General features: G+C 34.8%; 1 protein-coding gene across 2 annotated transcripts in view; it reads left to right on the top strand.

The window, feature by feature from the left end:
* Positions 1-735: 735 nt before the first annotated feature.
* The window catches only part of LOC131805447 (acyl-CoA Delta-9 desaturase-like), a 29,561-nt gene continuing 4,853 nt past the window's right edge, over positions 736-25,443 (top strand). The window contains exons 1-2 of one of the 2 annotated variants that reach the window (XM_059128616.1): positions 736-907; positions 1,297-1,776. In XM_059128616.1, coding sequence (XP_058984599.1) covers positions 1,383-1,776 — 394 coding nt within the window. In that variant the 5' untranslated portion in view covers positions 736-907; positions 1,297-1,382. The remainder of the gene's footprint in view (positions 908-1,296; positions 1,777-25,443) is intronic. The other variant, XM_059128611.1, reaches the window with a different exon arrangement.

Consider the following 25,443-nt stretch of genomic DNA (forward strand, 5'->3'; position numbering starts at 1 on the left):
TGTCAAAACTTACAGACATTCTTTGTAAAATACAGCTTTCGAAATACTGGAGGGTATCACAGGTTTGACTCGGTCCAACTTTTTGTATTTTTTTTTTATTTTGCGAAATAAAATAAGGAAACTTATTGATTCCGACCTATCCTACATCATTATGTGTAGATGCGCTATTTTGGAACTTTGGGCGATATTATTGAATACAAATGAAACGACCTGTTCGTTGTGAAATCTTTACACCCCATATGCGTCATTTTAAGATGAATGACGTACTTGGTATGTTTCCGATCATAATCGGGGAGATGGTTAGGAAAACCCCCCATAAGGCAACCACATAACAACGTGTTTTTCGATTCATTAGCATTTTTTACAAATGAAAATGGCAACACTGGACTTGGTTGAAATGAAGTTGTGGTTTAACCCAGACAATCGTGTACGTATGAGTAATATACATATGTATGTTTGTATGCATGAACATTAACGCGTTAACAAATGCATGGGGTAACACGCACGCACACAGGTGCGCCAGCTAACTTTTGAAGTCGAAATTCTTCGCACACAAAAGAATAGCAGCTTGGGGTCGTACAGCCACTAAGCTTTCGTTGTGGTTTCGGTCGTAGGTGAACTGTGTGTGTCGTGGCTTCGTGCTTGTGGCTGTAGTTGTCGTGCTTGTCGCTGTCGTTCGTCGTCATTGTATCTGTGGCATGACAGTGGCATTAAAACCGATCTTGTGGCTTTCCTCGGCCGATAGAAATGAATTTTAACATCTTCAACTCTGGTCATTTATTAGCGAAACGTCTAGGAGTAACGGTCGTTAGATAAGCCCTAAGCGGATGTTAAACTTGAAAATTTAAAGCGAAAAAACCAAAACGTTTTGGTTTTTACTTATAACTCATCAACTTATATAAATCGTGTATGTACCAAAGTTAAAGAAGAAGAGAAGAAAAAGAAGAAAAGTAAATTTGTTTCACCAAAAAAAAAAAAAAAAAAAAACGAAAAATTTAAACAAAAAAGAGATATAACTCTTAAGTGAAAAGAGAAGTGAAGAAAAAAATAAACCAAAAAAAAAATAAAGAAAATTAAATAAAACTATTTTTATAATTACTTTTGAAAAAAAAAATAATAAAAAAAAAACAAATCCAACTCCCCTACCCCAAAACACTAAAAACAAATGTTAGTCCATCAACGTAAAAACCCTATTGCATTTTGTAACTTTACATTTTGGTACAGTAAAAAGACTTGAAAATTTTGTACCAAAAACAAAAAAAATAATTTTTAACTTAGATTTATTTTAAAAAAAAGTGTTAATTTTTCAAAACAGCCATCTACTACCATTCACACACCATCATCATCCTCACCATTATTTAAACCCAACCAACATCAACAACATGGGTCACTTAGCAATGTCCGATCGCAGCAGTACCACCAGCATTGAAACTTCAATGTCTTCGCCATCACAACAACAACAACAACAAACCGAATTGAAACATCGTGTTACCACCAATGGCAAAAGTTCAGCAGCTGCCAACGGCTTCCCCGCCAAGAATGGCCAACCGTTGGTCTCGGCCGTCGATGGTGAGGTGAAAAATATCGAACAGAAACATCATGTCGACTTGGAAGAGTACACCAAAAATTTCAAGGGTGACAAAGTTTTCGGCATTCAATTCGATGCACCACTGAAATGGGGTAACATCATCATGATTTTCGCCCTCCATTTCTTCTTCATCTATGCCTATGTCACATATCCGTTGGAAAAGCTAAAAGTCTTAACTGTTTTGTATGGTAAGTAAGAATTTTATTTATCTTTTGAATTTAAAATAGATATTTAAATTATGGGCAAAAACAATTCAGAAAACATATATTTTTTTTTTTTTTGGGAAATTATTATAAAGTTATTTTTTGTAGAATGAAAATTTCAAAAGACCTCGAGCCTACAGACAATTTTATTTCACAAATAAAGAGAGGACCGAGAAAAGATAAATCTCTGGTAAAAAGTTGGTTTTAATATTAATACTAATCTTTGAAGCTAATGAAAGGGTATATTGGGTGCCACTGACTGGCTTAAATTGCAAGAAATATCAGAATTTTAGATTGAAAATATTTACTTAACAGCAAAAAACCTCAACATACGAAATTGGATATAAATTCCCTTAAGATTAAAAAAAATAGTAATAAAAATATATATAATAATAATAATACTAATAATAATTATAATAATAATAATAATAATAATAATAATAATAATAATAATAATATAATAATAATATAATAATAATAATAATAATAATAATAATAATAATAATAATAATATATAATAATAATAATAATAATAATAATAATAATAAAATAACCAACATAATTGGAAACAAGTAACAAGCAGTAAGCTCGGTCGGGCCGAACTTGAAATACCCTCCACCATTTGGAAGGAATTTGGAAATTTTCAAATAAAAGCAAAATCCGTTAAAAATTTCGTTTGACCGAATATAGGGAGTTGTTTTTATATTAGGGTCTATACGAAGACGTGGACCTGCAAAGCCAAATTTTGTCATGGCCATTACAATATTTAAATACGAAACTTGAAAAAAAATCCGGTGAATAATGTAGCTAAATTTATCAAAATACGGTATATAGAGAGGTACCGATATAAGGGGGCTATACGAAGACCTGGACTTGCATAGACAAGTTTCTGTCACAGGCTGTAGTACTTAAATTAAAATCGTGAAAATACTGAATATAGGGAGGTACAGTTATATGGGGACTATATCTAAACGTGGACCTATATAGACCTATATAGCCTCAATAGCTTCAATACCAAAACTCCTGCAGAACAAACACTCATCTGAGTAAAATTTTATCAACCTACTTCGATTCGTTCGGAAGCTAGAGTGATTTCCACAGATAGACGACAGAAGGAAATCACTAAATCGACATAGAGTTTTATACTGATCAAGAATATGTACTTGTGGGGTCTAAAAAGTATATTTCGAGACGTTACAAACGGAATGACGAACAAACAAAAAGAGAAAAAAATAGCTTGAATCCACTGACCTGGTTCTGACATCTTCTATTAACAAAAATAGTAAAAAAACATAAAATTGTAATCAAATCGATTTGGAAATAGGATTAATGCCTTAAATCTTAGGTCAATGTTCTACAACTTATTTGGTTTGAAAGTAGATCCAAACCTGCGATTTCCTTAAGATCCGATGGTATCATTAAATTGGGACTATGGCGAATATTGGATAAATCATACGTTTACTTTTTTTCAAAATTATACCTTTGACCACATCCCATTGCGAAAGTCGGTATTCATAAATCTATTATGTGTACACAAATCACAAGCGGGAATGATGTAAAATTATAGAAAATTCTGAGCTGGAAAATGAGGAAACCTTCTTAATTATATCATGGGACACATTTGATAGAACGAGTTTCAAAATGGCTGATATAGCTTGATTCAGAAAAAAATTTGTAAAGATAAAATTTGCTTAGAAAGGGCTTAATACTTACATTGCTCATCCAATTATTCAATTTTGAAACCATAACCTAAAATAGAAAATAAATAATATTAAAGAATATATTTAAACACAAGCAAGGGTCAGCTACTTCGTCAGCGATAAGTCCACCTTAAAATTTAGATTCGTTCCAACAGTTCGGGCTAAGACCTTTTAATACTCGAAATGTACAAAACAAATGTAATCAAAACTTCATAGATCGTACTAAATTTTAAGATTTTTAAGTTTCTATATATTATTCATGTTTTACCTTTTGCACCAAAAAGTCTTCAAAATCGTTCATTTGAAGTTTACCGAGGAGGATATTATTAAAACCACTGCACAATGGACCTACATCCAATTTTTTTTTTTGTTCAAAACTATTTCATCTTCTCCATATGTAAACTTTTCAAACCAACAGCGATCTCAGTATCAAATTTCAGAATTTCACCAACAGTGACCTCAATAACAAATTTGAAGTTTCCAGTGCTATCCCTTTCCCCAATACCAAATGTAGTACCATTTATTACTTTTCGTAGAAATATAGGACGGATTTCCAATCCATCGCCAAATCTCAAACACAGATATACAATTTAAGTACACAATTTCCGAAACCACCTCCATATGTCCAAGCAACACATTAAAAGCGACCTTAATACCAAATTTCAGATTTCAAGTACTATTTCTTCACCGAATACCAAATTGTATCAAATATAGTACTATTTTTATGCCAAATTTAACCACATTTTTATACCAAACCTAGAACCAACAGGGACCCCAATATTAAATTTCAGCTTCATCCGTTCACCACAAACGAACCTGTTGCAATTTTAGTACCTTTTTGTACAGTTCGCAGCCATAGTATATATCATATATCAAACTTACTTACCAACCTTGATTCTCATACCAAATTTCAAATTTAACGCTATCCGTTCACATAATACCAAAAGGTACCATTTAAGTACCATTTCAGAACTTTTCGTAGTCTTAAAGGTCGAATTTTCAAATTTCCTTTTTGCAAATTTCTGAATTCTAGTTCATTCCGTTTGTCCAATACAAAGAATTCAATTTTAACTTGATTTCAGTATTTTTTGTATCCTTTTAGTAATATTTTCCAAAAATCCAGCTTTACCAAGATTCTAGTTTCAGCCGTTGTATCTGGGCATTGACCGAGAGTCAGTTATAGTTATACAGTTATATCAATATTCGTTTATATATTTCGATATTTAAAACAAGTTAAAGAGTATCAGTTCGTTCTGCCGACAGGCGTATACCCTCAGCCAATGTTTAATTATTTAAATATATTTTGACTTTTTTACGATTATTCAAAATCTTGACCCTCTATGGAGTTAGTTCTAAGGGGATGGGTCAATATTGTTCATTTCATATCGAACCTAATTAAATAAAGGTGTTTGTATGTGTGAAATTTGAATAGAGTTGAATGCTTATTTGACTTACTTTGAGCGTTTGGTTTCTCAAAATCTTGAACCCTATGTGGGGGAGGTACCAGTAGAAAAAGTCCGATCTCTACTTTATATCAGATCTTGTGTTGATGAAAATATTGAGATGTGCCAGGTCTAAATGGAATCGGATGTAAAAATCGCGTTTATGAACTCCATGGATATTCAAAATTTTGACCCTTTGTGGGGGATGTACCAGAAGGAGTAGACCGATGTATCCCATCTTCACAACAGATCTTGTGTTAGAAGAAATAATGGAATGTGTGAAATATAAAGAGAACCTTATGCTTATTTCGGATTTGATAAACGTTTTTGTTATTCAAAACTTGGACCCTTTGTGGGGAAATTACCAGAAGGAATGTTCCAATCGCTACCGCCTTTATAGCAGATCCTGTGTTGATAGAAATATTTAGATGTGCCAAGTCTTAATGGAATCGGATGTTTATTTCGCGTTTTAAAAATTTCGACATTTTGTGGGGGAGGTACCAGAAGGAGTGGACCGATATATTCCACGTTAACGTTACATCACATTTTATAAGAGTTGTAATTATTCAAACTTTTGGCCCTTTGTTGGGGAGGTACTTGATGTAGTGGACCGATATTGTCCATTTTTGCACCTAACCTAGCATTGTTGCAAATATTAGGATTATCATTTATCTTTCTGTGCAGAAAATATATTTTTTAAAAATTTCGACCTTTTGTGGGAGAGGCGCCTGAAGAGGGGCCGACCGATATTGCCGATCTCCGAACTCGACCTAAGTTTGACAAAAATATTACGATGCACCAAGTTCGGAACAAATCGGATAATCCCTTCGAGAGTTATCGTGCGCACCAGCCAGCCAGACACTCCAAATGTCCAGAAACGGATTTGGTCCAAAGTGACCTAGGGTCCAAAACCGTTATTTCAACTAGGCACGTTTTGACCGTATCATGTGATATATATAACCTCTCTAGCCATATGGCTGACGGTATAAAAAAGGAAATTTCCCGCAATTTATCTTTTCAAATATAGATCCACAGAAAGCAGGTTCTCATGTATGCATTCCTGTACAATAGATTTAAGTATATATATTTTAACAATGATATGTTGTCAAGTGAATAATTTTGAAAAAAAAACATACTATAATTCTGGTATGCGTATAACACAATTTTTCAAAATATAAATGTTTCTTTTTAATTCCTCCATTTTGGCAAAAGAGTGAAGGGTCTTATAAAACATCCATTGAAAATTCGATGAATACATACTTTTTTTCAAAATCAACGATTATTGGAATCTTTCCAACTGCCTTTATAATAATATCAAGTTTTTTCTTGTGAAATTCCCATTTTGAAATTAAAAAAAAAAAATAGTCTGTCTCCCGGCCACGTTGTCTTGATTTTGAAATTCAAATATCTGAAGCCGGAGCCGGTTGTCTCAATGTTTACTTTTTCCGCGTACATTTACATAGTATCACAATAAAAACTGCCACAGGTTATGTATTATTAATACTAAAACTATTTTTATGATATAAAAAAGAAAAAAAAAAACTTTTTAATATATATATATATACATATGTTATAGATACATGTATGTGTGCGTGTGAGAATATGTTAACTGACAACATTAAGGCATTGAACTTGTATTATGAATTGATGTTTCAAAATTTATGTGAGAATCATACATCTGAAAAAAAAGTCCCCACACAGCATTTACCTGGAGGGGATAAGCATATCATTTCGTTATTTCTATATATGATGATGCATAAAATAAATCTACAGATACTTTTTGAAAATATGAACACATGTACACATTCAGAAATCTGAAATCTATTTCCATTAAGATATTGCGACCATTCAAAATTGCTAACAGTGTCATAAAGAAAATACAAAATGATTTCATTCAAAGAAAATACAAATTTCGCCACATTCACTCACTCGCGATTTCACTCAGTTTCTATTAATATAAGCTTCCACATTGAATATGTGTATGCATTTATTTAATTTTACCACACATTCTTAATTAAACCAAACAATACTTATTTTCCATATTAGAATCATTAACATCATTCGAAACTAATACGAATATTAATTACGAACGACGAAAAAGACAAAGCCGAAATAGTTTGGATTCATTTCTTTATTTAAAAGAGAAGGAGAAAGAATGAAATACACAAGAGAAGAAAGATTAAAACGAAATGAAATTTCACCGAACATTTGCATTTAGAAATATCATTTAAAATGAGAGTTCATGTTTAAATATCTTTCGAAAATTAATTCGAATTCGAAAATTAATTCGAATTCGAAAATTAATCCGAATTCGAAAATTGTTGGTGATATAAATGTTCTCAGAAAAAAATGTGCATACACATGCATTTTGGCCTTGTCACATTTTGGTCGACCCTGGTCTAAATTGACTGGATAATAAGTTAAAAAGTATCAAACGGTTAGCCGACAAATGTATAGGGTGAGATAAAAAAAACTGCAACAAAGTCAAACGCAATAATTTTTACATTTTTTAATTTTTTTTTAATAAAAGCAAAAAATTTCGAAATTGCATCAAATTTTAGAATACGTTTAGATTTGTTCGAATTGTCACCTTTGGCACGAATTATGGCCTTCAAACGGCCAATGAAACTGTCACACGCTGCCCTAATGTTGCTCTACGGTATTTTGGCCCATTCCCGATGAAGCGCTTGCTTGAGTTGATCGACATTTTGGTATTTTTAGTGCCAATCTTGCTTTCCAAAATACACCAGACACAATAGTATTTTGGTATTGGATTTTGGTGGCTATTGTGCGCTGGAAATGAAACGAGGAACCTCATTTTGTAACCATTCTTGGTTGGCGCGAGCTGAGTGCGATGGTGCTGAATCCTGTTGGTCTGCGACCAAAATTCGGCATTTATTCTGATTCCACGGTCGGTTAATACGAGCGGAGAGCGACCTTTGGCAGTTATGGCGGCCCACATCATCACCATGACCGGCGCTTGAGTTCTGGTGGCCTCTGAACTCTCTGGCAAGTAAACACGATCATTTTGTTTTTTACAAACTGCTGGACAACAAATGTTTTCTCATCGGAGAAAATCAAATTCGGCAGTTCACCACTTTCGGCCAAGCGAAGCAACTCTTTAGCTCTTTGAGTCTCTTTTCTTTCTGTTACGGTGTAAGTTCTTGCACTTTTTGGAATTTCAATGGCTCTACCCCGAGCTCATTTTTCAATATTTGCAGAATGGTATATTGCGATATGTTCAGCTTACGAGCATATTTTCGGCCACTGGGACGCGGGTTTCGATCAAGTCGCTTCTTTACTTTTCGAACCATTTCTGCTGATATTGCTGTTTTTTTCCGTCCACTTCCTTGACGTCGGGCTACGCTACCAGTATCACGGTAACGAGCGATGGTACGAGACACAAACCATTTATTCACATTTAAATGATGGAGTGCTCTAACGATAACCACTTGTGATTTTCCAGCCAAATATAAGGAAAACACGCTTGTATTCCATCACGAATAACTGTTTTTCTGGAAAATTCTCTCAAAAATGCTTTTGTAGGCTTGTTACCAATATAATGAGCGTCGAGTGGCTTAAAAATGACAGAAGTCTGAAGTTGGTTGCAGTTTTTTCATCCTACCCTGTATACACCCTCTCTAGTCATGTGACTGTGGGTATAATAACTATTTCGATCAGCCACAAGAGCAATAACGTATATACCAGCAATATACCAGGTTGTTTGAATTGTATATGAGATTATGACTGAAATTTACCTAATATAGCATAGTCTTTTAGACCTATCCATAGCTAAATACCCTTTATAATAAATTAATTTGATTGTACTTATCAGTAATTGACTCGTTTTAATCTGTTCTGTTTTACTTCCCAAAAATGCAAATTTTTAATATACCCATATATAAGATAATAACCTTAATTTCTGTTCTGAATTTATATAAAAACATTCGTTCGAATTCGCATACATTTCGAAAATATTGACCTTATTAACAAGAAATTACGTTTCCATTCAAGAAAAAATTCTGCAATATGATGTAATATTTGTTGTTTTAGCTTCGAGGAAAAAAACCCCATTTATTGAATTGTTTTCGTAATAGCTACGTCATTCTTTATAACTGCAATACAAAATTTCGGGTGAGAATTAAAAATTGATTGTGAAGAATTTATTGCTGTGTCATATTGATTTTTTTTCTTTGTTCAGGAAGTCTTGGCTGAATTTGTAATTATTCATGTATTATTGTCTACACTAATTATTTGTATACATTTGTTTGAAAAAATAAAAATAACAAATATGTATATTTTTAAAAATACTACTGTATGTAAAAAAAAAAAATAAAAAAATTCTCTGATTCTATGACGAGGTATTCCGTATTAAAGCTATTCATTAAAACAGGTCTAATGCATTTCGAGGCATTCATGATCAAAGTCCTAATATTATGGTGACCGATTTTAGTTTTTTTTTTTTTTTTTTTTTTTTTTTTTTTTTGACGGTTATGGTAGTATTCCACCTAAAAATGACTGCAAGTTGATATTTTCAAATTACAATACGTATAATTCATCCTCGTCAAAAACAAATGATGTTAAGTAAGGTTTTGAAGAAAATCATATAACAATTGTCCCCATTCAATGGCATTTTAAAAGTCCAAGCCATATTTTTTGTATGAAATGGAAATTTTTATTTTGGGTTCATAACCGCGGCATTTTGCGCCTTTCAAACGTTCATAATACGAATTTCCAAAACCACCTCCATATCTTAATTCCAGATACCTCCAGAGACCTCAATATCAAATTGGAGGATTCCAGTCCTATCCCTTTATACAATACCAAATTTAGTACCCCGTAGTACTTTTCGTACAAATATAGGACGGATTTCCAAACCAAATCTCATCAAATCTCAAACACAGATACCATCAGTAATCTAAATATCAAATTTCAGAATTTTATCTCTATCCTATCTATATTATTTCTATCTTCACTCAATACCAAATATATTACCATTCAGTACTTTTCGTACATTTATGTTACACATTTCTAAAAACCACCCTAATATGTCCAGGCTACATATGAACAGCGACCCCAATACCAAATTTCAGAATTCTAGGATTATCTGTTCGCCCAATACCAAATTGTACCAAATTGAATATAAGTCAAGTTTTCATATGGTGGGGAGGTATAAAAAGATCAGCCAAGCCAAAATTAACATCTTTTTTTTTTTTTTTTTTTTTTTTTTGAATTTTCCAAGGAAAAAAAATTGTATCAAATTTCAGAATTCTAGGATTATCTGTTCACCCTATTCCAAATTGTACCAATTTGAACATAAGTCAAGTTTTCATATGGTGGGGAGGTATAAGATGATCGGCCAAGCCAAAATTAACATTTTTTTGTTTATGAATTTGCCAAGGGGAAAAATTTGTCTCAAATAACTTAATTGAACCCAGCAGGTCCAGGTCTTCGTATTGCCCCCATATAACTGTACCTCCCAATTTTCGGTATTTTGATGATTTTAGCGACCTTATTCAACCGAAATTTTTTCAAATGTCGTATTCGAAGTTTGTTATGGGTACTACAGCAAGTCCACGTCTTCCTATAGCCCCCAAATAATGGTACCTCCCGATATTCGGTATTTTGATGATTTTAGCGACATCATTCATCTGAATTGTTTCAAATTTCGTATCTGAAGTTCCTTAAGGGTACTACAGTCTGTATCGGAAGATTGTCTATTGCTAGGCCTTTTCTTCGTATAGATCCCCTTTATTCGGTATTTTGATGAAATTAGCGGCATTTTTCACCGGAATAGTTTCAAATTTCGTATTTAAAGTTCCTTATAGGTACTGCAGCCTATAACAGAAAATTGTCTATGCTGGTCCATGTCTTTGTATAGCTCCCATATAACGATTTTTCTCTAAGCAGTATTTTTCGAAGGAATTTTTTTTTTTATGTTTTTTTTCAAGCTCCTTCAAATTGGTGAAGGGTATTAAAAATTCGACCCGGCCGAGCTTAGCAACTTTTTTACTTGCTTAATTTTATTTGGTGAGACATGTCCTTGTCATAATACTGGATTGGTAATGTAATTTCACCAAAATGTGAGGCTTCAATTGTGAAGGACAACTTACTCAAAACAAAAAAAAAAAAAAAAAAAACATAAAAAGGCAAAAATCTATCTTATCATGAAATCACCTGGCAGTGGCATATCATCAGTTCATGCGTTTGGTTTGAGGGACGAATGTCAACAGTTTTACATTCGAAACTTAAGTGCAGTGCAAATTAAGGTGCGCTACTTTTTATTATTGACAATTATGAATGATTCACAACGGCAGCAATTGTATACTACCTATTTGACAAATTACTTGGTTGTAGTTGTGGAGGGATTAAATGGATTCGCTTCACCACCACCAACAACAACAGCGACAGAAGCATGAGCGGTAATGCGTGAATTCCACGCCGACATTCAGGGTAATTGCCAAAATTTAAAAGCGTAATTATTGCGGTGACAATGATATTTTTGTTGTTTTCTTTGAAGTAAATTTTTGGTTTCTTTTGTATATTTGTGGAGGGGTTTTTGTGTGTAGCTGTGGCCCCAAAGATGATAATGTGATGTTTGAATGTATGTGGGGGTATGTGAGCACCCAACCGACTGCTAAGGCGTAAAACTCTTACAAAATATCTTCAGCGACAAACAAAAAAACCAGACGAATAAACAAAATAAACGTTTCATCAGTCATTTTTTACGGCAAAGTAAATTTCATAGCATCTTAGTTTTTGGAGACACAGAGGATGGGATGGATGGAGGGATGCATGCGTAATGTTGAAGGGTTATGAGTTTTTGTTTTTTTGGTTTTTTAGTTTGTATTGCCATGACTAGCCGAAATGAAAAAAAAAACAACAGAGATAATATTTTGCATTTTTGTTTTTTTTTTTTTTGGATCTTCAAAATAACCTCCTTATTTTCTTTTTGTTGGCTTTGTATTATGTGTGAGCTATGTGAGTGTGTCTGTTTTTTTTTTTTTTTTTTCAAAATGTTATGTAAGTTTTCATTTCGATTTGAATTTATTTGGGTTTTGTTTTGAGCATGATGGGGTCGTTTTGGCCCATGATATGGCAGCAACATTCACATACCACAAATAAGTGTGCACGTGTGTGTGTCTGTGTGCAGTGAAAGATTTGACAGCAAAAAAAAAAGGTTTACATTTCATCATCGATTTTGATTTGAACCACTGATGTGAAAGAGAAATTAATTTCATGTTTTACTTTGGGATCTTTTTTCGTAACCGGACTGCCGGTTTGATTATTGGCCTGTCTGGCAGTGGTCATATGGGGTGTTCCAATAATTCGATAATTAATTAACATTGTGTTACACATCAAATGAAATTACAAACAATACATACAAAAACATACAAACAGACAGACAAACATACATAAATTAATACACACATGTATACACACATACATATATTGATATGTAAGTTTTTGCATGCCATGTTTCTGTTTTACCAATTTGGAACTTTGAAAATAATAACGTATGTCATTTGAAAGTAAACCAAAATTTGCATCAATTAGTGGTGTTGTTTGGTTGTATTGGCCTTTATTCAGCTATTATGGATTATTTCAAATACATGATTTCCAAAATATTTATACTCAGTATTTAACCCTCAGACTGTTACCTTAGCCTGAGAGTATACAGCACTAGACAGACAAGTATAGTAACAGAGTATCCAAATATTTTAAAATGGATTTCATCCAAAAAGAAACATTAGGCTATGGAAAATTATATATACTTTCTGTAGCTATAAAGCTGAGGGCTCCATTTGGGCAACATACTTAAAATCGAAGATATATGTGGGAGCTATATCCGAATCTGGAACGAGCACGATACAATTTTAGAGAGGAATATCTGAGCTGTATCTGATAACGCCATAATTTTTATATTATTTTAATTTTTATACCCTACACCACATAGTGGTAAGGGTATTATGTTTTTGTGCATTTGTTTGTAACATGGAGAAGGAAACGAGATAGACCCATAGTTACTTTTGAGAACCTTCATAGAATCACTTTCTGAGTCGATTTATGCATGTCAGTCCGTCTGTCCATGTATTCTTGTGAACAAAATGCAGGTTGCATTTATTATCCGATTGAGATGAAATTTTCCAAACAATATTTTTTTGGCCCAAGGACGAACCCTATTGAAATTGGTGAGAATCGGATCAAATTTAGATATAGCTCCCATATATATCTTCATCCGATTTCGGGTTAAATGTGCACCAAATATCCACTATCAGTCCAAATTACCTGAATTTTGGCACACCCAACCGAGTTCGGCCTAGAAGCAAGTATATCAAATTTGGAGAAAATCGGTTCAGATATAGCTATAGCTCCCATATATATCTTTCATCCGATTTGATCTTTAAGTCCCTCACATTCCTACTATGCACTCCACAACCGTGATATTTGGTACCAGGTATTAGATAGAGCACAGAAATAGCTGTTTTAAATTTTATCGAAATCGGTTCAGATTTGGATATAGCTCCCATATATATCTTCATCCGATTTCGGGTTAATTGACCACCAAATGGCCAATATCAGCCCAAATGGTCCGAATTTTGGCACATGTGACCGAGATTAGCCTTAAAGCAAATACAACAAATTTGGAGAAAATCGGTTCAGAAACAGCTATAGCTCCCATATATATTCATCCGATTTCGGGTTAAATGTGCACCAAATGTCCACTATCAGTCCAAATTACCTGAATTTTGGCACACCCAACCGAGTTCGGCCTAGAAGCAAGTATATCAAATTTGGAGAAAATCGGTTCAGATATAGCTATAGCTCCCACATATATCTTTCATCCGATTTAATCTTTAAGTCCCTCACATTCCTACTATGCACTCCACAACCGTGATATTTGATACCAGGTATTAGATGGAGCACAGAAATAGCTGTTTTAAATTTTATCGAAATCGGTTCAGATTTGGATATAGCTCCCATATATATCTTCATCCGATTTCGGGTTAATTGTGCACCAAATGGCCGATATAAGTCCAAATGGACTGAATTTTAGTACATCGGACCAATTTTAGCCTAGAAGCAAGTATATCAAATTTAATGAAAATCGGTTCAGATATAGATATTGCAACCATATATATGTTTCATCCGATTTAGTGTTTTAGTCCCTTACATTCGTAATATTCACTCCACAACCGTGATATTTGGTACCAGGTATTAGATGGAGCACAGGAATAGCTGTTTTAAATTTTATCGAAATCGGTTCATATTTGGATATAGCTCCCTATATATCTTCATCCGATTTCGGGTGATTGACCACCAAATGGCCGTAATAGCATTAATTTTGGCAAATCCGACCGAAACCAGCTTAGAAGCAAGTACACCAATTTTAGTAAAAATCGGTTCAGATGTAGCTATAGCTCCCATATATATCTTCATCCGATTTCGTGTTAATTGTGCATCAAATGGCCAATATCAGCCCAAATGGCATGAATTTTCGTACACAAGACCGAACTCAGTCTAGAAGCTAATACGTCAAATTTGGAGAAACCCGGTTCAGAGATAGCTATAGTTCGTAAAATGCACGATAGAATTAGATAGATTTTGATTTTGTACCAAATATTTCATAGAGCTCTGAAATGCCCTGTATAAACCTTTTTACGAGAGCTCTACTAAATATGCATAGTGGTGTAGGGTATCATATAGTCGGCCCCGCCTGACTTTTGAGCTTTCCTTACTGGTTTTTAGTGGCAATCTTGCTTAACAAAATACTCCAGACACAATAGTCCAACGGATTGGTATCCGGAGTTTTGGTCATTGTATGCTGAAAAGAAGCTAGTGCGATGGTGCTGAGCCCTGTTGGAATGATCAAGGTCTGCGGCCACAATGTTTGCGTGACCAAGGTTTAATACACCCTCCAGAATATTTTCACCACTTTCGGCCAAGCGAAGCAACTCTTTAGCTCTTTTGAGGCTATTTTTTTTCTATTGCGATGTAAGTTCTTCCACTTTTTGGAATTTCAATGGCTTTACCCCGAGCTCATTTTTTAATATTTGCCGAATGGAATGTTACGATATGTTCAGCTCACGAGTCATTTTTCGGCCACTGCGACGCTGGTTTCGATCAATTCGCTTCTTTATTTTTCGAATTTCTGCTAATGTTGCTGTTTTCTTCCATCCACTTTCTTGACGTTGGGCTATGCTACCAGTATAACGGTAACGAGCGATGGTACGAGACACAAAAGAATTATTTACATTTAAATGATGGAGTGCTCTAACGACAGCCACTTGTGGTTTTCCAGCCAAATATAAAGAAATCTCGCCATCACGCTTGAGTTCCATCGCAAATAACTTTTTTCAGGAAAATTCTCACCAAAATGCTATTTACGCTTGAAAACAATGAGTCACCGGAATAATTGCAACAGGTGTCGGACGAGTGGCTTAGAAATGACAGCAGTCTGAAGTTGGTTGCAGTTTCTCATCTCACCCTGTATATCTAAATCTGAATCGATATTCATCAAAATCGCCAGACATACTTCAAAACTAAACCTGGCCGCATGTGCAAAAATTGATTTGATTATAAAATCGGACGACACTATATATGAAGGGTATATCCAAATCAGCCCCGATTACTACAAATTTCCCAAACGTTCGTCGTAGAGCCAAATAATTTTGTGGAAATTTTCAGTCAGACAATAAATGCGACCTGGACTTTGTTTACAAAAATAAATGGACAGACGAATGAACATGCATAAATCAATTCAGGATGTTATTCTACAAAGATCATCAAAAGGAACTATGGGTCTATCTCTTTTCCTTCTGCATGTTACAAAACAAGACATAATACCCTGTACCACAGTGTAGTGTTGGGTATAAAAATTTCGTTTATTGGATAGATACTCTGAAGAATGGACCGAACGGGCTTGGAAAAATTAGCGGGGAAAGAGGACCCTGTTAAGCTTGCCGATGACTTAAGCCAGCCAAATAAGCGCTTTATGTATTCCCACCTTTTGTCCCTTTGAATACATCGTAATATCATTATTAAACTTAGGTCTAGTTCGGATATGGGCAGTATAAGCCCACTTCTTATCTCCCCCACAAAAGGTCAAAATTATCAAAGAAAATATTTTACTTAACTGTTTACTTTGCTCAAACATTGTAAATCCAAATCTTTTTAGCAATACTAGATCAGAAGAATGGAGAATATCGGTCCACTTCATCACCTCCATCACCTCCCGCACCAAAGCTCAACATTTTAAATAACTACATTTCTCATAAAACGCCAAATAAGCATCAGATTTTCCTCAAATTTCCAATACAAAACCAAAACAAACCAACACAAAGGGTCACTCCTTCAGAACCTTGCCAAAAAGGGTCAACAGTTTGAATAACCTGAACGCAGGTTGACGATTTCATTTTCAACTTTGTTATATATGAAGCTGTTAAGAAAATACATATACCTGCAAGTAAAATAACAGCATGACAAAACCTGAGGGAGAACTAGGCAAAAGTAAGCAATGTGCTCGATTACGAGCGAATTTTACTCTCACTCGAAACTTATTCGTTCTTATTCAAGTGTCGTAGGAGTTTTCGTATTCTCGAGTGAGTTTCGCTCCCTACTCATATTAAAAAGTGAATTTCTGCTGCAATGATCCTTATTGTCTGGAAATTTGAAACGTCAAATTACAACAACATTTGTTTGCAAAAACCCTTATATTTTGCCCATAAGATTCCTTGTAATTATTTCGAATTATATTGAAGAAGCCTGTATGGGGGTTGATATATTTAATTTATATATTGGTTAAACAAATTTATATCACTTATGGCTTACATTTACATGCATATATAAATATGTAAATATTTAAATAAACATTGACACCTGACTCAGGGCTCTTCAGTAGTCATAATTCATCAATACAGTCTTACACTAATTAAACATTTATCATTTTACCTTTGTTTGGAAATTCCCTTTTAAAATTCTATATCCAGTTTGTTGGCCTTAATCGTGAAGTGGCAGCATCCCCATTTTCTTCGTGTGTGTTAAGTTTAAGTCCGTTTTTAAATAATTAACATATCTAAATAATTTGCAGACAAAAAAACGCAGTTTTCACATGCCGCCATCTTATATGAATATTTTATTCATAAATACCAGAGAATATGCGAAATAAAACACCAACAAAGACACTCTTTAAAGACAGCCCTCAAAAAATTCGTCCACATGTCTAATGCTTTGACAAGAGGATGACATCACCTTTTATGGCAACTAATTTGAATATATTTTCAGGGGACAAGTTTTCTATGGCTCTAATTAGATTAAAGTTTTGAAATGGAGATTCTTGTCATGGTCCTCTTTTGTGATCGGACAAATTAATGCCACAAGCTTGTTTAGATTGAATTTAGTTTTGTTTTTTTTTTTTGTGATGGTGGTTCATTACAACAAATCTTTGCTCAAACATTAGTTTTGCATAATTAAACATGTGTGTACTATAAATAGATTGATTTAATTTGGTATACAATAAATATGTATATATACACTTGTATGTATACATATACAGGGTGAGATAAAAAAAACTGCAACAAAGTCAAACGCCATAATTTTTACTTTTTTTTTAAATTTTATTGAATGAAAGCAAAAAATGTCGGAAATAGCAACAAATTTTAGAATAAGTATAGATTTGTTCTAATTGGTCTCCACTGAAGGCACGAATTATGGCCTTCAAACGGCCAATGAAACCCCGTCACACGCTGCCCGAATGTTGCTCTGCAGTATTTTGGTCCATTCCCGGCGAAGCGAATGTTTGAAGTGATCGACACTTTTGTTTTTCTTAGTGTTAACGTTGCTTTACAAAATACTCCAGACACAATAGTCCAACGGATTGATATCCGGAAATGTTGGTGGCGATTGTGCGCTGGAAATGAAGCCAGGAACCTCATTTTGTAACCACTCTTGGGTGGCGCGAGCTGAGTGCGATGTTGCTGATGTCCAAGGTCTGCGGCCAAAAGTGTTTGCGTGTCCAAGGTTTTAATACACCCTCCAGAATATTTACGCGATAATATTCGGCATTTTTTCTGATGCCACGGTCGAATAATACAAGCGGAGTGCGACCATCGGCTGTTATGGCGGCCTACACCATTACCATGGCCGGCGCTTGAGTTCTGGTGGCCAACCGAAGGTGCACATTTTCAGCTGACCTCTTTGGCAAGCAAATACGATCACGATCAAATACGTTTGTTTACAAACTGCTGGGCAACGAATGTTTTCTCATCGGAGAAACCCAAATTCGGCAGTTCACCACTTTCGGCCAAGCGAAGCAACTCGTTAGCTCTTTTGAGTCTATTTTCTTTTGTACGAGGCACAAAAGATGTATTGTAAATTTAAATGCTAGAGTGATCTAACGATAGCCACTTGTGGTTTTCCAGCCAAATATAAAGAAATCACACTATCACGCTTGAATTCCATCACGAATAACTTTTTCTTTGGAAAATTCTCACAAAAATGCTTTCGTACGCTTGTAAACAATATAATGAGCTGTCACTGGAATAATTTTAAAGACTGTTAAGGCGTCTGTATAGACGACGTCTTAAGGCGTCTGTATAGACGACGTCTTAAGGCGTCTGTATAGACGACTTCTTAAGGCATCTGTATAGACGACGTCTTAAGGCATCTGTATAGACGACGTCTTAAGGCGTCTGTATAGACGACGTCTTAAGGCGTCTGTATAGACGACGTCTTAAGGCGTCTGTATAGACGACGTCTTAAGGCGACTGTATAGACGACGTCTTAAGGCGTCTGTATAGACGACGTCTTAAGGCGTCTGTATAGACGACGTCTTAAGGCGTCTGTATAGACAACTGTTTAGCCGTCTGTATAGACGACTGTTAAGACGCCTGTATTGACGACGACTGTTAAGGCGTCTGTATAGACGACGTCTTAAGGCGTCTGTATAGACGACGTCTTAAGGCGTCTGTATAGACGACGTCTTAAGGCGTCTGTATAGACGACGTCTTAAGGCGTCTGTATAGACAACTGTTTAGCCGTCTGTATAGACGACTGTTAAGACGCGTGTATTGACGACGACTGTTAAGGCGTCTGTATAGACGACGTCTTAAGGCGTCTGTATAGACGACGTCTTAAGGCGTCTGTATAGACGACGTCTTAAGGCGTCTGTATAGACGACGTCTTAAGGCGTCTGTATAGACGACGTCTTAAGGCGTCTGTATAGACGACGTCTTAAGGCGTCTGTATAGACAACTGTTTAGCCGTCTGTATAGACGACTGTTAAGACGCCTGTATTGACGACGACTGTTAAGGCGTCTGTATTGACGACGACTGTTAAGACGTCTGCATAGACGAATTTTAAGGCGTCTGTATGGGCGGCTCTTAAGCCACATCTTAAATATACTTGCTGTATGTGTTTATAAGTCAACAACGATATTAACCCCATTACATTTGGCAACGCCTACATAATGGCTAACTTCATTACAACCATTGTATTTTTACACCCATAAATATTTCATTCCTCTCATAGGTTTACATTATGCCAAAAACGACAACATGTTTTTGTTTAATCACAATAATTTGCAATAAATTTTTCTCGCATAATTTAAAAAAACGAGTTTTTTTTAGTAAATTTTTTTTTGAAATTCCCTATGCGGTTTAGTCAATAAAAAGTTACCACCAATTCGACCTTTTTACTGACAATGCACAATTTGTCGTCTTTAATATTTATGACCATTTTTTTGCTGATCAACCTTAAAGTGCAGAACAAAAAAGAAACAACATTTTGCAAACTGAGCATTTTCAGAGGAATTAAAATGAGCAGCAACCCATCAACCAAAAACCGAAAAATGAAACACTTGAGAATGATTTAAGCAATGATGATATGAGAAAAAATCTACAACAATAAACAATTCATGTTGATTATCGTTCAGATTGATCGGTATTTCCCCTAGTCTGGTTTATGATTCCGTGGCTCTGACGGCGGCAGTGTGTTAATTGTTCTTTTACGCACACCAAACTTTATCGCTGAACAATCGATCCTCAATAAAAAAAAAGTATGGAAGAAAAAATAAAAAAACAGATTACTTGGCGATACGAGACATTACCAGAAGTTGCGGCGGCAGCTCAGCACCAAATCTGGTCGAGGTTGTGCGGACAAGTTGATGTCTACGCATTGCGTTTTTTTGTTGCTTCTTATTTCCATCTTCATCTGATTCGATTTCTGCTACCTTGGAAAACACGTGAAGACCTGAATGTTCTCCAAGCGGAGACGACTTAGGTATACCCTTTGTAAGCGATCATCGTTATGATCGTTAAACAACTATGCGTAAGACATGAAACAACAATGAGGTCACTTATGAACCATGAGCTAAACAAAAACCTAATTTACAACACAACATTTACATCCGGTATTTTGGAGTATTTGTCTTATAGCATGGTTGTGTTACAAGCTTGATGACATATTTAACATGCTTTCCAAACGATGTAAATACATGTTTGTCTGTATGTATCTTGAAAACATTACACATGTTGTTGGGGTTTTGTGTCGGCCTGGTAGATCGTGGTCTTTCAATGTCATGCCGCTTTGCCGGGTGACCAATGTGCCGCATCAGACCATCTGTATGACGCAATGCCCACCAACCACAATCAGGTTTTGTTAAGTGATTTCCCCTTTTTACGACGTTAAAACCTGTGGCGTTTAAGAAGAAAACAATTTCGCTGTAGAAAGTAAAAGTTATCTGGCCTCAATAATTGGAATTTCTTTTTGGGAAGTTAAAGAGTTTTTGCTTTTGGAGTAAAACGACTTTTAAGATATCGGCTACTGCCCAGGCCTGAGAAGTGCTCATTTACATCTGTCAAAAGACCTTTTAAAAATGTATTATAGGCAGGGCACTTTTTTTAAGAATTCCAATTTTTGGGGCACATTTTAAGTGGTAGTCTTGAGGCGTAATTGTAGCTAATGGTGATCTATTCGACTAACGTAATGTAGGCACTGTTATTTATAGAATATTTTGATTTAAACAATTTAACCTATGTTAGTAATAAAATTCGAATTAATAATATGGCGACAGACTAAAACTAACTGTTAACTGGGCTTCTATAGATGGATTAAGTGATCCGTATAGATGTTTGTTTGGGAGTCTCTATGGGCCATTGTTAAAGGGTGATAAAAAAATCTTGCGGAGACTACTATTAAGAAGTCTTTATAGACGGCTGTAAGAGAACTGTACAGATTACTGTTCAGAAGTCTGTAAAGACGATTTTTAAAGGGTCGGCATAAGTGCCTGGTCTGTAGATAACAATTTCGGGATTTGGAACAAAACAACTTTTAAGAATTTTGTATAGACGACAATAAACAGTGTCTAAAAATTACTGTTGAGAAGTCTGTATTAACGATAGCTTGTAAATCTAAACAGGCTAGAGCAGGCTAACATTACAGGCTGAGATCAAAAGAAAACTGCAACAAAGTCAAACGCCATAATTTTTACAATCTTCTTTTAAATTTTATTGAATGAAAGCAAAATATGTCGGAAATAGCATCAAATTTTAGAATAAGTTTAAATTTGTTCGAATTGGTCACCTTTGGCACGAATTATGGCTTTCAAACAACCAATGCAACCGTCCACGCTGCCCGAATGTTGCTCTGCGGTATTTTGGCCCATTCCCGGCGAAGCGCTTGCTTGATGTGATCGACACTTTGGTATTTTTTAGTGCCAACCTTGCTTTCCAGAATACTCCAGACAGAATTGTCCAACGGATTGGTATCCGGAGATTTTGGTGGTCAATGTGCGCTGGAAATGAAGAGAGGAACCTCATTTTGTAACCATTCTTGGATGGCGCGTGCTGAGTGCGATAATGCTAGGTCCAGTTGGAATGTCCAAGGTCTGCTGCCAAAATGTTTTCGTGCCCAAGGCTTCAATACTCCCTCCAAAACATTTTCGCGATAATATTCGGCATTTATTCTGATTCCACGGTCGATTAATACGAGCGGAAGGCAACCACCGGCTGTTATGGCGGCCCACATCATCATCATGGCCGGCGCTTGAGTTCTGGTGGCCAACCGAAGGAGCACATTTTCATCTGACCTCTTTGGGAAGTAAACACGATCATTTTGTTTACTTACAAACTGCTGGACAACGAATGTTTTATCATCGGAGAAAACCAAATTTGGCAGTTCACCACTTTCGGCTAAGCGAAACAACTCTTTAGCTCTTTTGAGTCTATTTTCTTTCTGTTGCGGTGTAAGTTCTTGCACATTTTGGAATTTCAATGGCTTTACCTCGAGCTCATTTTTCAATATTTGCCGAATGGAATATTGTGATATGTTCAGCTCACGAGCCATTTTTCGGCCATTGCGATCAAATCGCTTCTTTACTTTTCGAACCATTTCTGCTGATGTTGCTGTTTTCTTCCGTCCATGGCAAATAACTTTTTTCTGGAAAATTCCCACCAAAATGCTTTTGAACGCTTGTAACCAATGTAATGAGCTGTCACTGGAATAATTTTAACAGCTTTCGGACGAGTGGCTTAGAAATGACAGCAGTCTGAAGTTGGTTGCAATTTTTTCATCTCACCCTGTATGTCCTCGAAAATTATTATATTATAGAGGATCATGTAGATCCTCTAGTTGGGATAGTCCATTAGAAAAATTCTTTAAAAATCCAGGTTTATTGCTGGAATAGACTTTTAGAAACATTCTTTAAAAAATCCAGGTTAATTGGTGGAATAGGCTTTTAGAAAAATTCTTTAAAAATTCAAGGGTTATTGCTGGAATAGACTTTTGGAAAAAATCTTTAAAAAATCCACGTTTTTTGTTGAGATTGTCCTTTAGTACATTTCTTTAAAAAATCCACGTTTATTGTTGGAATTGTCCTTTAGAATAATCCTTTAAAAATCCACATTTATTGGGATTATCCTTTAGAAAAATTATTTAAAGAAAAGTTCATGATTATAGCATAGCCCTTGTATCAGATAATTTTAATAAAACCGATTTCTTGCACCCTCGGTCCTAATTTTAAGAAATTCTTGTTCATATCTATAAATGTTTTCTTCAAACTCTGACCAACAGCTGTTGTTATTGTAGTGCTCTTCATTTTGCAACATTAGTTTTTTTTTAACGTTGCTGTTAATAAATTGTGTCAACACTTATACCGTCTTACAACTCATTTATCACCTTCACAAAAAAAGCAAACGTCACAAAAGTTAAAAAAAAATATATATAAATAAAAACAAAAATTATAACACAAAGCGACAAAAAGTAAAATAGTTTAAAAGAAGTGTTAAAAACTTCAAACCATTCATTGCTTTTGATTCGCAGACAATGACAAACATTTGTTTGTCTTACACGCCCAATCAAATGTGCTAAATGTGTGGAAAATGGGAAACACAAAAGGAGGCCAACACAAGTGGTAATTAATGGACCCCATTTTATTGGTGTATGTGTGTGTGTGTGTAACATAGCCATAATGTCTCAAAATATTACAAAATCATATAAAGCGCCATGATAAGCAAATCAAGTTTATTTCCTCAGGTTTTATTGTTGGCTAATACCCATAAAACGCCTGCATTGGCAATTTCTGATGATGATGATAATTTCTTTCGGCCTAAAATGTATGTAGGCATTTTTTAATTAGTCTCAAAGTGTTTTTAATTACTTTTTTATATTGGAATTCCATGAGGTGAGGCTTTTCCAATTTTTTTCACCACATCTAAATTTTGCGATGAGTTGACAAATAAGTCGGATTTTTGATTATGTTTTCTGTACAGCAATGTGAGGAGAACATCACTGAGTAATAATGTCATTAAATGTAAAAATTATTATTAATCAGATACATTCGCTAAAGAATAAATGTATATATAAATGAAAAAAGAAATAAAAATTCTTCATAAGATATTGGGAGTATTCATTTTAGGTTTGATTCAAAAATCAAAAAAAAAAAAAATAATGGAAAACCCAAAATAATTTCCGCAAAACAATAGAGTATTTACGAGAAATGCAGTCGTCGTTCCTACCAGCTTTAACACTTCTATCCCTAAGCTTCAATATAATTTGAATTAAATTCATAAAATCCAACTTATCTGCGACAATTCGTTTTTATTGCCCGCCCCATTGAAATAGAGAAACTCAACTAAATATTATGAATCTTTTACAGCTTCGAACTTTTTAGGTGCGAAAATATTGCGGAATTTTTCCATACCTGCAACTCATTTACTAATGAAAAATTTGAAAATAATTATGCCATATTTTCCAACTAAAAGGTTATTAGTGAGTTCCACACATTTTGATTGTTATTTAATGACATTTTTATTATTCAATTAAATTTCAACATCAGCTCTGCAAGGTGTTAAGTGATTTTTTTTTTTATTTCCGTATTACAATAGCCTTCACTTTAATGTTCACTTTTTCCCAAATAAATAAAGGAAAAAAATATTAAGCATGGGCAAATTTTAATGATAGAAGAAAAAACCAATAAGGAAAGGTCAAAAGTCGGGCGGGGCCGACTGTATGATACCCTACACCACTATGCATTTTTAGTAGGGCCCCCGTAACAAAAGAATTTATTTGAAGTAAATCATATCACCTATCAACATTTGGCTTTAGAGCTGTTATGGTTTGGTTTCAGAGGGAACTAATATATGTACAGGACACATATCCAATTCTGAATCGATTTTCACTTAATTTGACGGAGACATTTTAATCTTTTATACCAAATAACGTTGCTTTAAAGTGCATGATATCACTTCGAGATGGATTATATTAAATAAATATATAACGGAGCCGAGTTCCAAAAAAATGGAAACGTACGTCCCGAAATTCACTCCATTTTGGCTGATATTAGCCATTATTTGCACAATAAACCTAAAATCGGATTAAGGATATTTATGGGATCTATATCCAAATCTTAGTTGTTGTCGAAAAATTGGCAAAAATATTTCTGAGCTCTGTAAGATATCTTGTACCAAATACCATTGTTGTCGAATGCATATTACGGATATGAGGGACTTGAACACCAAATCGAATGAAACATTTATATGGGAGCTATAGCTATATCTGAACCAATTTTCTCGACCGATTTGATGTGCTTGCTTCTAGACTGAACCTGGTCAGATGTATCAAAAATCAGGTCATTTGGACTGATATTGGCTATTTGGCGCAAGATATATGTGGCAGCTATATCCAAATCTGAACCGATCTTGATAAAATTTGGCAGAGGTATTTCTGGGATGTATCTGACATTTGGTACCAAATCGGATGAAACACGTATAGGGGAGCTATAGCTATATCTGAACCAATTTGATGTACTTGCTTCTAGACCGAATTCGGTCAGATGTACCAAAATTCAGGTCATTACGACTTATACTGGTCATTTGGCGCACATTTAATCCGAATTCGGTTGATGAAATATGGGAGCTTTATCTAAATCTGATCCGATTATCACCAATAGGGTTGGTCCTTGGGCCAAACAAATATTGTTTGCAAAATTTCATCTCAATCGGATTAAAACTGC

Source organism: Musca domestica, unplaced genomic scaffold (assembly GCF_030504385.1).
Source record: "Musca domestica strain aabys unplaced genomic scaffold, Musca_domestica.polishedcontigs.V.1.1 106, whole genome shotgun sequence".
In the NCBI taxonomy this organism is placed as follows: Eukaryota; Metazoa; Arthropoda; class Insecta; order Diptera; family Muscidae; genus Musca; species Musca domestica.